This window comes from Plectropomus leopardus, chromosome 3 (assembly GCF_026936395.1).
Source record: "Plectropomus leopardus strain MGB_pleo_1.0 chromosome 3, ASM2693639v1, whole genome shotgun sequence".
Classification (NCBI taxonomy): Eukaryota; Metazoa; Chordata; class Actinopteri; order Perciformes; family Serranidae; genus Plectropomus; species Plectropomus leopardus.
Genome location: NC_142178.1, coordinates 6,741,348 through 6,756,441, shown reverse-complemented (window position 1 = coordinate 6,756,441; position 15,094 = coordinate 6,741,348). Strand labels below are relative to the sequence as shown.

Genomic DNA, 15,094 nt, shown 5'->3' with positions numbered 1-15,094 from the left:
TTACGGCAACAGCTACAAGTCAAAATGAAGAGAGAAAGAACTACAAGACAACTGTCAGCAGTAAACTGGTTAACCCTTTGAAACCTGAACCCCAAAAAAAAATCACCAGTAAATGACCTGGAAAAAATATAATTCTGTAACATAATTTTAAATGTTATTACTATAACTAGAAATACAGTTTTCCCGAACTTTTTAAAAATAATTTTCGAAATCTATTAATTCCCTGCAGTTTGTGGAATATTTAATTGCTCATTGCTTTTTTCCCCTGTGTTTCTGAAAGAAATCGCACAAAAGTGCTCTGAGTTCACAGGTTTAAATACTTGTGAAAGGCATCTGAAAGCAGCACTAGAAAAGTGATGTCACTCCAGGTTTCAAAGGGTTAAATGGGAGGAGGTCATTATGCATAGCAACCCTGCATTGCAAGTTGCTTAACATTTTAAATTTACCTTGAGGTCAATGTGTGCAAAAAAACCTGTAGAACGTCTTGCTGCTATTGACTTTATTGTCATCCATACCTCAGGGCCTTTCGTCACAAAGCCCAAAACATCTGTGGTGTTTGTGTCAGCCTAATACATTTGAACATGTTTTTCTCTGCAGCCGCATCACTGCAGGCGCAGGTGGCAAAGATGGTAAACCTGCTCTTTGAGGTTATGATTCCCATGACAAACACACTATTTTGTTATCACCCAGGTCTGTCTGTGCCTCTTCAGTTAGAAATGTCACTTAAAATGGACTCGCAACCAATATATATTATTATAATTATATTATTTTATCTCTGTTTGTTTTTTGTTTACTTTTTAAAAAAAATTATTTCTTTATTTTTATTTATACTTATTATTTATGGAGGGATATACAGGTCACCAGTACTAAAAGAATGTTGCTACATGCGTTGAACTATCGCATTTTCCAAAGGTAAAATCTTTTTTGAATATGCTCTTGGTAAATAATATGGTCGAGTAGGGACAGCAGAAATTAAAGATTATGTAATATTGTTGTGATCCAATGTATCCTATATATGAATGTGTACTAAGGCCTTTCTCTCCCTCTTTTTCTCCCAATCTGTTATTATTTTCTGCTGTTTAGATACTATACATATGTGTGTGTGGGTGGGCGTCAATATTTGTCAGAGCTGATTGTAATGTATCATTTTACTTTATTTCTTTAAAAAAAAGAGACAAAAATACAGTTTAAAAAAGAAATACTCGGTATATCACTGAGGTTTCATTTGATCCCTGAAACCATTTGTGTACACTCATTTGTGTGCATTCCTGCTCTGATCTTCACTCTCAGGAGCTGTATTTGTTCTTTCTCTCACTCTTCTTTCTCTTCTCTCTCTGTCGAGTTAGACTTTACCCTCACTAAGGTCATTTGAAGCTCAGGAAACGGATCAATAATGAGTTCAGATTTACTGGCAAAGTGCTTACCTTGTATCCTCAGTGCCATTCAATCCAGCCTGGGACTTGCATCTGCCTGCTGCAGAGTCGAGTTTCACATGTCCATGATGCTCAGGGGGCTTCTGAGAAACACATTAATAACAAGAGAAAGGCCGAATCATTACAGATGTGGGTTACAAACACAAAGACCGACAATATGAAGAGGGTGTTTCTGCCTCTTAGTGAGTGAGTCGAGACACTGGTAGCCTCTGTGTGTAATGTTTGTAGACTAACCATATGGTAGGCAAACAATAAAAACATTTCCAGTCAAATTTAACACGTGGGTGTTGTTGGAAGTGGTTAACTATCGGCTAACATACATGCTAATGTGATCTAAATAGAGACTTGTCACGCTTTGAAAGCAAACCTAACAAAGACTAACAGCAGTCGTGATGCAGGTGAGATAAGCTAGCAGCGCTGACTGACAGACGTGTTCTGCCTTTAATCCATTAAATATGACTTCATATTAAAGTCTACAGACGGTTCTGGAAAAACTAGCTCGTTACAAACTGAGTCACGAATGAGTTTTAAAGCTTGTGCTGGCCGACTTCATCTCATCAAACTCGCACATTGTTATTTTAAAAAAGAGTCAAAGATAGCTTACCGTGTCCGCGCGACTTCATTTCTCTCTGGATAACGTTACACCGAACGAACCCGAACCTCACGGACCTCGAGCTTTTCTCAACACGGTGTCGTTAGTGTTATCAGTTCCACGTACCAAGTTGTATCAACGACTCGTTTAGTCGCTCAGCCTGTTGACAACTGACTAACTGCACTCAGTTCCTTAAAGAAAAAAACGCAGCAGCCTGTCAAGGCCAGACAAATCGAGACCGAGCACAGCGATAACCGGCTCGCCGTGCAGGTTGCCGATCGATTTCTCGATAGAGCTTCTTTTGATGCCTAGCGTTAGAGCAGGTGAGAATGTAAACAGTGTAACGTAAATATATTAGAACCACGTTGAACAGTGCTTTCTGGCAGCGGGTTGATGTATTTTTCGTTGAAGTTTACATATTATGCCAACTTTTACTTTTACTCCACTACATTTCCGAAATAAAGTGCACGGGATAGTATAACGCCACTATATTTCTACATTCCCCCTAAGCATTTTAGTTACTTACTTCAAAATTTGGATGTTCTTAAATCCTTAAACCATTTGAAAATTCAGCAAAGTTAATTTATATTTAAAAAAGGGATCAGGCAACATCAACTGAAGAAGGCATGGCACACAAAAAAGTAAAAACAAACAAGTTTTTTTTTTTACAAAAATAAGCTATGTATGAATATATATATATGTATATATATATATATATATATATATATATATATATATATATATATATATATCAAGTACTCGTTTCAGCTGTACACTGTTTAAATTATGAATAAATATACTTTTTTAACTCTTAATCTGTTAATCTGTTAGTTGCGAAAGCTTTCAGATCAAAGTAACAAAGTCACAATATTTCTCGCTTAAATGTAGTGAAAAAAAGTATAACATGGCAAGAAAAGAACAGACTCAAGTAAAGTACAGTTACTTCAGATTTGTAATTTTGTGCAGTGCTTGAGCAAATCTATTTAGTTACATTCCACCACTGTGCAGTATAAATGTGACTCAAACCAAACCAGCTTGCAGAACTCATCAAAAGAATAAAGTGTGATCTGATAGTGATCTGTTTCATAATTTCAGGAGGTCTGAAGTTTATTCTGTATAGTATGTAGCTATGTATAGTCTTTATAGTTAGCACTTCATAGGTCTACATATAGAGTTTGATTACACAGCAGTAATTAACAGCAAAAACATTCACTCAGTTTGATTTTTACACGCAAATTTGACAAAGACATGATTTTTCTCACAAACTTTTAGGACTCTGCATGATGAACTTCACATGCAATACATTCAATGTACTTTCTCAGGTGTGACTCCTGTCACACAGCAGTTTAATGGAGAAGGCCAGGTCGACTGTATAAGCCAACAGTGTAATACTGGCCACCACTGTTTCCATGATAACCAGTTCTGCATCTTTGTTGGTGTCACTCTGTCCGAGGTCCCTCAGCTGCAGGATCTTGGTCAAACAAATCATTGTGGCCACCATGTAGAGCAACACCCCAATCAGACTGAAGACAGCCAGAAATCTGTCAAAAGGTAGAAAACACCGCCCAGCAAAGTCTCCTAATATCACCACGGCTGTGATGAGAGACATGAGAGCACAGACGCCGTATGACACACCAGAAACCCACATCTGCCAACTGTGCACACCACCAGGCGGTCTAGAGACCATCTCCATGACCAGGGGGATTATATAACAGCCTCCCCAGAGCTGGAGGATCTTGAGGAGGCCCGGCATGCTCCCCATGTAGCCTCTTTGTTCCTGGGCTTGGGTGCGCAGGATGTAGGACTCGGTGGTGTAGGCCAGGAAGGTGAAAAAGGAGGCCACAGCAGCCGCCACAGAGCGAGACGACACTCCTCCGTGATCCATGACGAGCCAAGGGAAAACCACTGAGGCACTGAGACTCATCAGCGCGCCTAAGACTGCCGCCGTCATCGTCAGGTTCTTCCAGGATATTCGGATGAGGCTGTGAAACTGGATGATGCTGAGAATGTGGATAAAGAGTGTGAGGGTGAAGAAGAAGCACCAGGTAAACATGCAGAAGGTCCAAAAGGTGTTGCGGAGTTGGATGTTAGATTGATTTAAGTGTGAAGGTTCCAGTGAGGCCACGAGGCTGAAGGTGGTACAGCCAGATAAGACTTCCAATGTCCGCACCAAGAAAAGGGGACTGGTGAAGTCTCTGGCCTCCAGTACAATCACAGGCATTGTCACAATGCTGAATCTGTAAAGAAAAGATATCCTTAGGTGTGTCAAATCAGTCCTCGCTCCTCAAGACTGATTTCTAAAAAAGCTCCATCAATCTGCAGTTTCGCCCCCAAATTATCCCCGAATGTTGAGCTGTGAAGGAAAGATCATGGAAAACCTCCAACAAATCTTCTGTTCACCAGAGCTTCATCCCTTTTTACATACGGCGAAAAGCTGAAAACACTATCTCCTGGAACATATTTTGTAGCACTGTCGCTGCCAAAATAGGCCTCGCCTACTTCCTTTTTGAGGTTGCAGCAGTGCTTTCAGTCTCACTGGAGGTAGGTGCAAATGACCACAATAAAAAACACATGCAAACAATGTTATCTTCCTCCCACCTTCAGTTCTCATGAAATGATGTTCCCCTTTTTCTGACTTTATAAAACTACTGTGGGCACAGGTTCTTCTGAGCTGTATCACTTTGCCACCACTGTGACCTCACTGTCGGAGACATGAAATATGGTCACAGGTAGTTCTCGGAGGTGTTTGAAACTGTGTGCGGAGTGTTTGCATTGAGGCGAGGTGTGATGATTTGTTGAGATCGTTAGAGTCAAGTGTTGCTCAGAGGATCTGGTTGTGGGTGTAGATCTGCTCCACCCTCAGGGGAGAAGAAGATGATTCTGTGAAGAGCATCTCGTCTCCCTTTTCATATGACAACACTTAGAGATGTGTTTGAGTTGCTTGGATGGAAATGAGTGTATCTGTGTGTGCGTGTGTGTGTGTGTGTGTGTGTGTGTGTGTGTCAGTAGAAAGCTGTAAATCTTTGATTGTCTGAATGTATGCAATGCATGGGAATGCCTTTGTCTTGTGGGCATACACACACCAGCGCCGTGGAACGGTTTCATGTATGTAGATCAATGTATGTGTGAGTGTTTGTGTGAGTGCATGTTTTCATGTTTGCATATGCAAGCATGTGTCTTGTGTGTGTGTGTGTGTGTGTGTGTGTGTGTGTGTGTGTGTGCGTATTTACACAAGCACAAAGAGTCCTGTGAAGATCCCAATCACTTTGCCTCTGTGTATCGGCACACCTGCTCTGTGTGTTATAAATAGATGGTGGATGCATCAATTCCCTCGCGTCACACAGCTCAAGTTCAGAAACTTGTGTTTTGACAGAAGGGAGAAGACAAACTCCACAAGGACACACAAGAGACACTAACCTGACACCACACTATCATGTCTGTATCATGTATTTACATGTATTTAAATATAACTGGCTTATTTTTATTTCTTCCTTTGGACAAAAATGTGCTGTTCCAAAAATAAAAATCCAACACACTTACAAGCACTTCCTTAAAAAAATTAAAACAAAATTACCAATGCTCACTCAATGGTATTTTTCTGAGTTTAACAACTTTTAAGATTTATTAGGCTTCATTGTCAGATGACTCACTCAGATGCTTAATTATTTTGTTAAAACTGATTCATCCCTATGAAACCAGAGAAAAATTGGCTTGATCTCTTTCAAAAACATGGGAAGAAGGTGATAAGCAACTTAACAAGAAAGGGCCAGAAAAATGCGAGAAATGAGTAAAAAGTTACAAAAAATGTACCGGAAAATAGACAAATTTTCAGGTAACTTTTTGTCATATTTTAACTTTTTTTTTTTCGGACATTTCTTGCAAAATTGCTCATAATGTGAACAATGTAAGAAGAAATGGCTCAAAAATTAGCAAACAAACTAAAAAGTACAAGAAAATACCTGAAATCAAGAAAAATATCAAACAAAACAACAAAAAGAAGATCCAAATCTATTAATTTCAATTTTCAGAAAAGTTTATGCCAAGTTGCTCATTACTCTTTTTCACACCATATTTTCCTTTTAAAAAAGCAAACCAATTTGCTCTGAATTCAAGGTTTTAAATAAAGCACAAGAAAAAGTAATATCAATCCAAATGGTTAAACAACGCATTTGAAAATATATAATGATTTAATAATTCTTGATGTCTGAAACCTATAGCTGTTGTGTGAATGTCACATTTCCAGTCATTTCTGTATGGAACCAGCGCCCTTCTGTGTTAAAAAATATGAACTGCAACTTTTCAGAGGTCCCACAGCATTGGAGTGGAAGTGGCTGGAGGCTGCCTGCAGGAGTGATGAGCAGCAGCAGCAGAGGGGGAACGTGTCCATGCTATGAACACATATACAGCAGGAGGAAACTCTCTATTATGCACGTCTTCACTCACAGAATAAAATTCACCAACCTTCCAAAACTGACACGAATACTTTTTGTAGTGTGGACAGACCCACATAAATGTATTTACTATCATGTGTTCCAGTTTGCATGGCACCTGCACGTTATGTAATTGCTGCCTGTTGAAAACTGCACAATTAAAAATGCCTACAGTATTTGGAGGCAAGCAATATTTGGTTTTCTTACATAAAGGAAATGCAAATAAGCCTTTAGGGAGTCCGACTGTAAAAATAAGGTGAATTAAAACATTTGACTATAAAAATGCCATTAGTGGAATGATTAACATGTCACTAAAAGCAAGCTACAAAAGGTTTTGGGTAAATTGCACCAACAAGGATTAATTCTTAAACCTCATTAGCTCGTGGTTTCAGTTTAAATTATGTTGCACCAAACTTTAAAACTGCCATCAAATTAGATTTAAACCTCTCTTTAAATCTCAGTTTAAGTTTTGCTCTAGGCCAGGCCTAGTGTTGTTATTGTACGCAGGTGGTTAACTGGTACCAGGTGTCACGACATGCAACGTGCACATGCGGCATCACATGATAACATGGCAGGATGCTAACCAGTCCTGTTTGCATGAAAAGCTGAAGGACAATGTCAGGTTATAATGCTGCCAGTAACCACGTAATATAAGGAGCTGTATGGGTCCCACAAACAACTGACTTTTATGTGACAGTGTGGATTTCAGTTTTGGCAAATCTTCTAGTTTTTTTTTTTTTTTAGTTTATTTTTGTTTTGTTTTGTTTTGTTTTGTTTTGTTTTGTTTTGTTTTGTTTTGTTTTGTTTTGTTTTGTTTTGTTTTGTTTTATGTAATGTCTTCTTTTACTGTGCATTACCTTCTAATAATTAATAAATAGATAGATAAATAAATAAATAAAGCAAATTTGCCCATGTCTCAAAGGGTTAAATAAATACTTTGACTATATTGATTGATAAAACTGTTTAAATTCTGTGTAAACAAATAAACTTGGCTTTACTAAACTGAGATAAATATTTAATGGTGCAGAAGCTGCTTAATTTTAAATCTGGATTTACTCATTTTAACCCAAAGTGTACTGAATTCTGATCAGTTCAAATTTTAAATTAAATTAATCCTTGTTGGTGCAACCCAGCCTTAGTATTAATAGTAATACTTGTTATTATTCTAATCATTTCTGCGTAGTGCTAAAACAGACACCCACAAACCACTTGACTGTTAAGCCTCCCATAACAGTAAAATAGTTCCCCCACACGAAACAAAGTGTGAAGTGCGTCTCAGTCAAGAAGCGGAAAAAGAGAAAGAAAACGACCAAAAGTGAAGTTTGAAGTTTGGTTGCTGTGGTGTATCAGAGCTGATATGTTCAAGCACTGTGCATATGGTAAAAAGAGTATTTGTATTTTCTAATATATATTAGAAATCCCACACAAAGCAGATTTGACAAACTTTGCAAAACAAAGTTGTGTGATAGTGTCACACATCAGCCAGTATGGTGTGAGTACTTTCAGAGAATTCTGTTGTGTTTCAAGGTGGGGTGCATCTGCAAACTTGCAGCACCATCAGAAAGCACAGTTCCATCGTGTGACACAGGAAGTCTTGTATGCAAGAGATAACTGTCAATGTTTTAAATTATCATCACTATCTTTTATTTAAACGGCAAAGTTCAGTGCATCTGCGATACATAGATGGCACCTCTGGGATTTTTGCTATAGAACTCCTTCATAATAATGGAAACTGAAGCCAGGAGACTTTCCTAAAGTGGCATTTGTTTGACCACCATGTATCCACGGTGTAAACCATTCACCCCACTGGGTGCACTTTTCAAAATCAAGCTTTGAAAAAATATTATACATTAGTATTACGTTCTGCTTTCATTGAGTTCATTTTTTAACTAACATCAGTCCTATTAAAAATACTCATTAATTTTTTAGAATACAACCCTGTAAATGCCAGGTTTTTGTCATGATGCCACTATGTTTTTGGAAATAAAATAAAAAACTACAAAAAAAAGAATTCTTTTCAATATTCTACATACGAAGCCATTTTTTTAAAAAATAAATTAGGGTTAGGGTTATTATTATTATTATTATATTATTATTTTGTGTCAAATATTCACACTCATACCATTCACGAAAAGGCACTTTTCAAAGTCAGGCTATAAAAATATTATACATTATTAAGATTTTCTGCTTTCATTGAATTAAATTTTATTTAACCAACATTAGTCCTTATTATAAATATCAAATATTAATACATTTTCAGAATGTCAACCCTTTAAATGCCCGGTTTTTGTCATGATGCCACAATGTTTAGGATGAAAAAAACAACAAATGAATTTTCAATATACTACATGCAAAGTAGATTTTTTTATGGTTATCATAGTCATATGTCAGTGATTTGCAGCAACATTGGTTGTGACACTGCACATAGTGCCAAATATGGTGAAAAACAAAATCATCAGGTGGAAAATAGTAAAAATGAGCAAGGTAAAATTCCAAGGCAAAAGCCAAGAATGACACCCATAAATAATACAATGTATGTTTTTATGCTTTGATGGCTGCTGGATCAAAACATACAGTTTGAATGGATTGCAATGGCACATTTTCTGCACTTAACAGTTTGAATATAATAATCATGATTACACAGTGTATTTTAGACTTACTGTAGGAGGTGCGCTGGAAATTCCATGATTCAACAAAAATACACAATCTTGACAAAATGTATGCAATATGCATTAACACTGGCAAAATTATTTTTGAAAAATGAAGAATAAAAAGCAGGTAAAACGTGCCAAACAGTCACTAATGGTTGATTGTTTTGCACTCAGTCAAAATGGATATATTTAAGATTAACAGAGAAAGACTAACAAAATAAACACCATCAAATTGATCTAAAAATTACAAACACAAAATGCTTGATATATGACTGCATACTTATTCACTTCACAAGTAAATCATCACTGGTGTAGCAAGTTTTTCAGAGGTCATATATTAAATCATCTGTTTCATCAATGTGCCTGACAAGATCTCCAAAAAGCAAATATATTTGTAGTTAAAGAGTTAAACCTGCCATCTTTCAACTTTCAAGTACAACATTATGCTGAACAGTAAAGCAACTGCAAAATAAAGCTTCCTCCTTCAAGTAAATGAGTTTGACCACATGAGACATAGTGAGAAATTCGTGATATGAACAAAACTGAACCAAGACCAAAGTGTGACATTTTGGTTTATGTAGTGATGGAAACAAGGCACATACTGCTACTTTGATGGAGTACCGCTCAAAGAGTATAATACTCCTGCAAACTTGCAGCATCAAAAGAGAGCACAGTTCAACTGTGTGACAGGAAGTTTGTATGCGTCTCTGGAGATGACTGTCACTGCTGGTTATTCACAAACACTATTTTCACTGCTTGTTTAAGTGCTTTAAGAGTTATCATCCAATATGATATTTGCTCAGCTGCTTTGTATTCACAGTATATGTGCTGCTCACTGTCATTCTCAGATGTCAAATACCGATGCGTTTTGCAGTGTTTCCGGCGTAAGATCACGCCCCCATGACATGCTGCTGAGAGGCATCAGGTTGAAACACTGCAGATAATGACATAATATAAGGAGCACTAGGGCTTATATAGGGCGGGAGGGAGGGGCGGTGGATGGGTCCAACAAATTCTGGACTTTTACCTGGAGACTTTACTTATGAGTGTAGAGCCTAACCATGACATTTTTCCTGAACCTATCCACCTGCTTCTATTGCCTAAACCTAACCATCCATGCCTTTGTAGCCTAATCCTAACCATGTGCTTTTATTGACGACCCGGTGTTAGTTGCCAAGTGCTTTTCTTGCCTAATCCTAATCATGTGCTTTTGGTGACCCCTAATTTCCACCAGATCCGTGTGCCGTCCAGCTCCGCCCGGCCATGGCAGATGGAGCAAATAGAGTACACTCTAGTCTACGTGTTAATTTCCACTGGCTCCACTGCGTTGCGCCACCTCCATCTCTGCTCCAGCAATCCAGAGGCTTGCAGATCAGATACGCAAGCCTCCTATTTTTGCCGGACGCCGGATCACTCACAGTGTAATACACACACAGTTTAATACAGAGGAGACAGGAAATCAGACAGCCATACAACATTAAAACATCCGGTTAATTTCAGAATAAAACACTCGTATTACGAGTGTATTATCATACTCGATTACGTATGATCGTATTTCACTTAACTACATCAACAAAACCTCAAAATGAGCGTATTCATCAGGTCAGAGGTTTTCGGAGGTCATAACCAGCAACAAGGTCGAAGAGAAGCTAATTATGGAGGTGGAAAACCACAAAATTATGTATGACACCACACATCCTTTTATGAGGACAACCATAGAATGGCTTGGAGCAACTTATTGGGAGTTATGGGGGTGAATCTACATCACTGTAATTAATCCACGGAGTGAATGGAGTTATTACTTTTTCTTCTTTACTGATATAATGCAATTGATTCTGTAATTACCGTAAGAACTCCTCCTAGCAATACTCCCTAGTGCGTGTCGGAAGTCACAATATAATGAAGTTAATAAAATGACATCATCTGCAAAAAGCAGAGACAGAATTCTGAGGTCCCCAAACTGGACACTTTGCTTTCCCCTGGCTGCGCCTTGAAATTCTGTCCATGAATATCACAAACAAAAAAGTTGACAAGGGGAAACCCTGGCAGAGGCCAATGCCCACTGACAACAGGTTTGACTTTGTGCTGAGTACACAGCTCTCATTTGGATTATACAAGGAACGGTTGGCACGTCCCAAGACATTCCAAGTATTGTCTTGAACGTCCACACTGTTGACTGACTTGGTGGAATTTCGGGGTGAGGTTCAACAATCAGTCAGAGCCTCCTTTCCAGCACCCCAGAGTCCAGTCCCTTGTCAATACCTTTTCCAGGACAATCCCCAGACACTCCAAGAAGACCTGGTACTCTGAATTGCAGTTTGGTGTAGAAGTACAAACAGTGGTCAGAGACCTTGCATTTGCTATTTGCAGCCACATCGCTGACTGTCTCATTCCCCAAGGGAGAACTCAGTGCTCAGCCAGGGGCTTGTGAGTATTGTGGTGGAAATTCTCTGCTGCTTTTGCTGGTGAAGAATGAAATAGAGACTTCTGTCGGCCGACAAGGTTTTATTTCCTTTGCAAAGAAAAGGTCAATCAACATGTGAGCGGTCAGGATGAAGAAAGACCCCGAGCATGGGGAAAACTGGACATTTTATGCTTGTGGAGAAACACACCCCTCGGTCTCTTATCAAAGGTGTGAGTTAAACTCATCACAGTTCAAAATACGAACGAATTTGAATCTTGATGAGGAGACAGAAGGGAAGGATGTCTCACGTGGTTGAAATGCAAAGGAACTGAATTCTGATATTTTGGTGAGGCGGTGGGAGGTTGTGTGTCTCACAAAGAAGTCAAAATTACAATTACAGTATCCCCACACCCACTTGGCTCCTCTCCTCCTGGGAAACTACAAGAAAAAGCAAGAGTCCAGCATCTAAATAGAAGTTTGTTTCCAGAACTTGTGCTGAACTGAGGTGAGCCCAACGATATCTAGTTGGTACCACTCCACTACCTGCATCAGCTCCGATTCCTTCCCCATCAGAAAGGTGACATTCCACGTCTCTTAAGCTGGTCTGCAATGCAAGAGGTCAGCCTGCCTTGGCACCTGCCTCACTGCACAATGCACCTGACCCAGCTGCCTTTCTTTGTGGATGGTAGTCAGACTCATTCTTCTACAAAATGCTGTTATGGGGAACTGCTTGCACTTGCACTTCAAAACTTTCAAAATATCAACTCATAATAAGCAAAGTTAGATTGTTTAAATATAATGGAAGTCTTGCAACTGTATGTTTTATAGGGATCAAGAAAAACAAGTGGATAATCAAGTTTTACCAAGCACACTGTACCACACTGCCTTTTATGACATTGTATCCTTCTCTTGGGTTTGACATTTTCTTTCAATGAGTAATCTCTGTGGCTTGGACTACATACAATAAAAAAACATACTGCCACCCATCATCTAAAAGAAGTGACATACCACAGAACCATCCAACAAACACACATGCAAATGCAGATGGCTAAATTTAAAATGTGTGAGAATCACACTGGCTATCAAAGCTCCACCTTCACATCAGTTCTATAACATAGGTCAGACATTGTAGGCTACTGAACAGAGGTCGCTGTCAATGGCCATGGTAAGACCAGATCTGAAACTAACATTTTGAGCCGAGTAATCTGTGACATCAAATTCTTCCTATTCCTCAGTTATTAGCCTAGTTCCATCCAATTTAAAAAGAAATTTAGGATTAATAATTTGCATTGTTTAAATGATTCTGTGCCCCTGTCTTATAACTTATGTTTTTTATTTCCTTCTTACAGATGGTGAGGCTGTGGCAGTTCATGCTCCTGTACTGGGCATGGAGTCCTCTCTGTCTGCCATTCAATATAAGCATCATAGGTACACCGCAGGAATGCAAAAGTGCTCCATTTGTCCCTGGTTACAATCTGGGTGGAGAAGGCTTCGACATCGTCACAATGAAACGAAAAGGTGCCTATGTCATTGACACTGAAACATGGAAGCTTGACAATGGCACTTGCAGGCTATTCAGCAACAGCTACATGGACCAAGAGAAACAGAAGGTTCCAGTTGCCGTGTTAGACTGGAGAACCCTCCCCAAGTGCAGTTTGAAGGTCTCCGGTACAACCTATGATTCAGTCGAAACTCTTGTCAATGATTCCACCTCGGCCGTGACCAATGATTGGAAAATTGACCTTGAAATCCCTGTAGACCCATCTGTCACTCTTGGCATTGGCCTTGGAGGTTCCCACTCCAGAGAATCTACCTTTGCAATGAAAAAGTCGAAACAAGATCGCTACACCTTCTTTCGCCATTCTGTCTACTGTAGGTTCTATAGGTGAGTATGTGGACAGTTATGTCCTTTATTTGGTCAGTACACTTAAAAATATTTTGCTTTGCAACATTCTGGACAGTTCAGCAAGTTTGTCCAAAATGCACAACATAAACAGTGACTTGAATGAAATGGAACTAGTAACTTACTGCTATTCTTCCTGTGCTTCACAGCTACAGACTTGCAACGAATCCTCCACTGAGTCATGATTATGAATCAGCTGTGAACTCCCTTCCTTCCTATTCACTCAAAACATCGTCATTATATCGCAACCTGATTGACACGTATGGCACACATTACATCACACAAGTGTCTCTAGGAGGGGAGATCAAAGCAATTACTTCCATGAAGACTTGTGAGGCAACCATGGGTGGACTGTCAGCAACGGAGGTCAAGGACTGTCTGTCAGTCGAGGCCTCTGCTTGCTTTCAAAACACTGCCAAAATCAAGGCCATGTATAAACACTGTCAGGAGAAGAAGAAGAAGTTAGGCTCTAACCAAAGTTTTAGCAGTATGTTTAATGAGCGCAACAGCGAGACCATTGGTGGGCACATTGACAGTGCCGATATCCTTTTTGACGAGCAATCAAACCCGTCTGTCTATAACAGCTGGCTCAGCTCACTGAAAACCACTCCAGATGTGATCCGTTACAACCTAAAGCCGCTGCACACCTTACTGCCAAGTACTCACTCTGCCAGGGCTGGACTGAAGAAAGAGGTTGAGAACTACATCAAGAAAAATGCTGTGTTGAAAAAATGCTCCGAAACTTGTAAGATTGGCCACAGATCCAGCAAAAGGGATCCTTGTGCTTGTGTTTGCATCAGTGATAGTAGTGTAAAGTCAAACTGCTGTCCTGCTGGGAGAGGTCTTGCCACATTAAAGGTGTTCAGGCTCTATGCAGAAGAGTTGTATGGTGATAAGTGGACAAAGACAGATGGTTCAGTGGAGGTGAGATATGGTGATCAGATAAAGCGCACTGTCATCATAAGTAACAATGACAATCCCAAATGGTCTGAGACTTTTGAGTTTGGATCCATCGTCATGAACATGAGAAACAAGCTCACGTTCAGTGTTTATGATGAGGACACTTACTGGAACAGTGATCTGCTTGGCCAGTGTACTTTTGATCTGCATAGAGGTAAGGTGAGCGATAGCTGCATGTTAGATCATGGTACCTTTTTCTTCTCCTATGTAGTAGAGTGCGCACCAAGTCTTGGTGGTGACCAGTGTCAAGAATACACATCCTCCCCCATGAGTCCCTCTGTGGCCAACATCTTTCACAGCAGAAATGGGGTGCTCCTTGGAGAGACTATGCATGCAGTCAGTTAGTTTGAAATCAGCTGTTGACCTGAGATGAGGTGATAAGAGAATAACAATTTGATTTTTCAATCATCACGGATGTAGTTAATAGCATCTTTCACATAGTTGCTCTTTCTGTCTTTGACTTTTGTTAAAAAGTAATAAGATAATGACTTATGTTAACCCTTAAATTTAATCAAAAATTGTCTGTGAAAAATTTGTGTGTGATAATCAACCTTTTCTGCTTCTGCTTTATTATTTATGAATAACTCTGCCATTAAAGCATCAACAAAGACAACAGCTGTGTCCGTCTGACTGTATGTATTAAAACACACAGATTTCACAACATAAAGGATAAAGGTCCTGTTTACTGGCTTCATATACTATAGGGATTTTCAGGTTTTAT

The 15,094-nt window shown here is 39.2% G+C and overlaps 3 protein-coding genes across 5 annotated transcripts in view; 1 reads left to right on the top strand and 2 right to left on the bottom strand.

The window, feature by feature from the left end:
- The window catches only part of LOC121941936 (testis-expressed protein 2-like), a 42,116-nt gene extending 39,661 nt beyond the window's left edge, over nt 1–2,455 (bottom strand). The window contains exons 1-2 of one of the 3 annotated variants that reach the window (XM_042484956.2): nt 2,038–2,455; nt 1,425–1,516 (exon numbers count right to left, since the gene is read on the bottom strand). The gene's annotated coding sequence lies outside the window, so the exon portion shown is untranslated. The remainder of the gene's footprint in view (nt 1–1,424; nt 1,517–2,037) is intronic. The other 2 variants (XM_042484955.2, XM_088075435.1) reach the window with 2 other exon arrangements.
- A 504-nt stretch (nt 2,456–2,959) lies between these two features.
- LOC121963159 (myeloid-associated differentiation marker-like) lies at nt 2,960–4,540 on the bottom strand. Its single transcript, XM_042513486.2, has one exon. It carries the CDS (start codon nt 4,244–4,246, stop codon nt 3,344–3,346), a length of 903 nt encoding a protein of 300 aa, XP_042369420.1. The 5' UTR covers nt 4,247–4,540; the 3' UTR covers nt 2,960–3,343.
- Nucleotides 4,541–12,572: 8,032 nt separating this feature from the next.
- On the top strand, nt 12,573–14,986 carry LOC121942699 (perforin-1-like). The gene is made up of 3 exons (XM_042485981.2): nt 12,573–12,675; nt 12,860–13,395; nt 13,563–14,986. Exons 1-3 carry the CDS (start codon nt 12,667–12,669, stop codon nt 14,716–14,718), a joined length of 1,701 nt encoding a protein of 566 aa, XP_042341915.1. The 5' UTR covers nt 12,573–12,666; the 3' UTR covers nt 14,719–14,986.
- Nucleotides 14,987–15,094: the final 108 nt, after the last annotated feature.

What these genes read in the sequence shown, in the direction of transcription:
- LOC121963159 (XM_042513486.2), bottom strand. Translation starts at nt 4,246, where the DNA reads ATGCCTGTGATTGTACTGGAGGCCAGAGACTTCACCAGTCCCCTTTTC.
- LOC121942699 (XM_042485981.2), top strand. An exon ending in GTCTACTGTAGGTTCTATAG is followed by an intron (nt 13,396 to 13,562) that starts GTGAGTATGTGG and finishes TGTGCTTCACAG; the next exon opens with CTACAGACTTGCAACGAATC.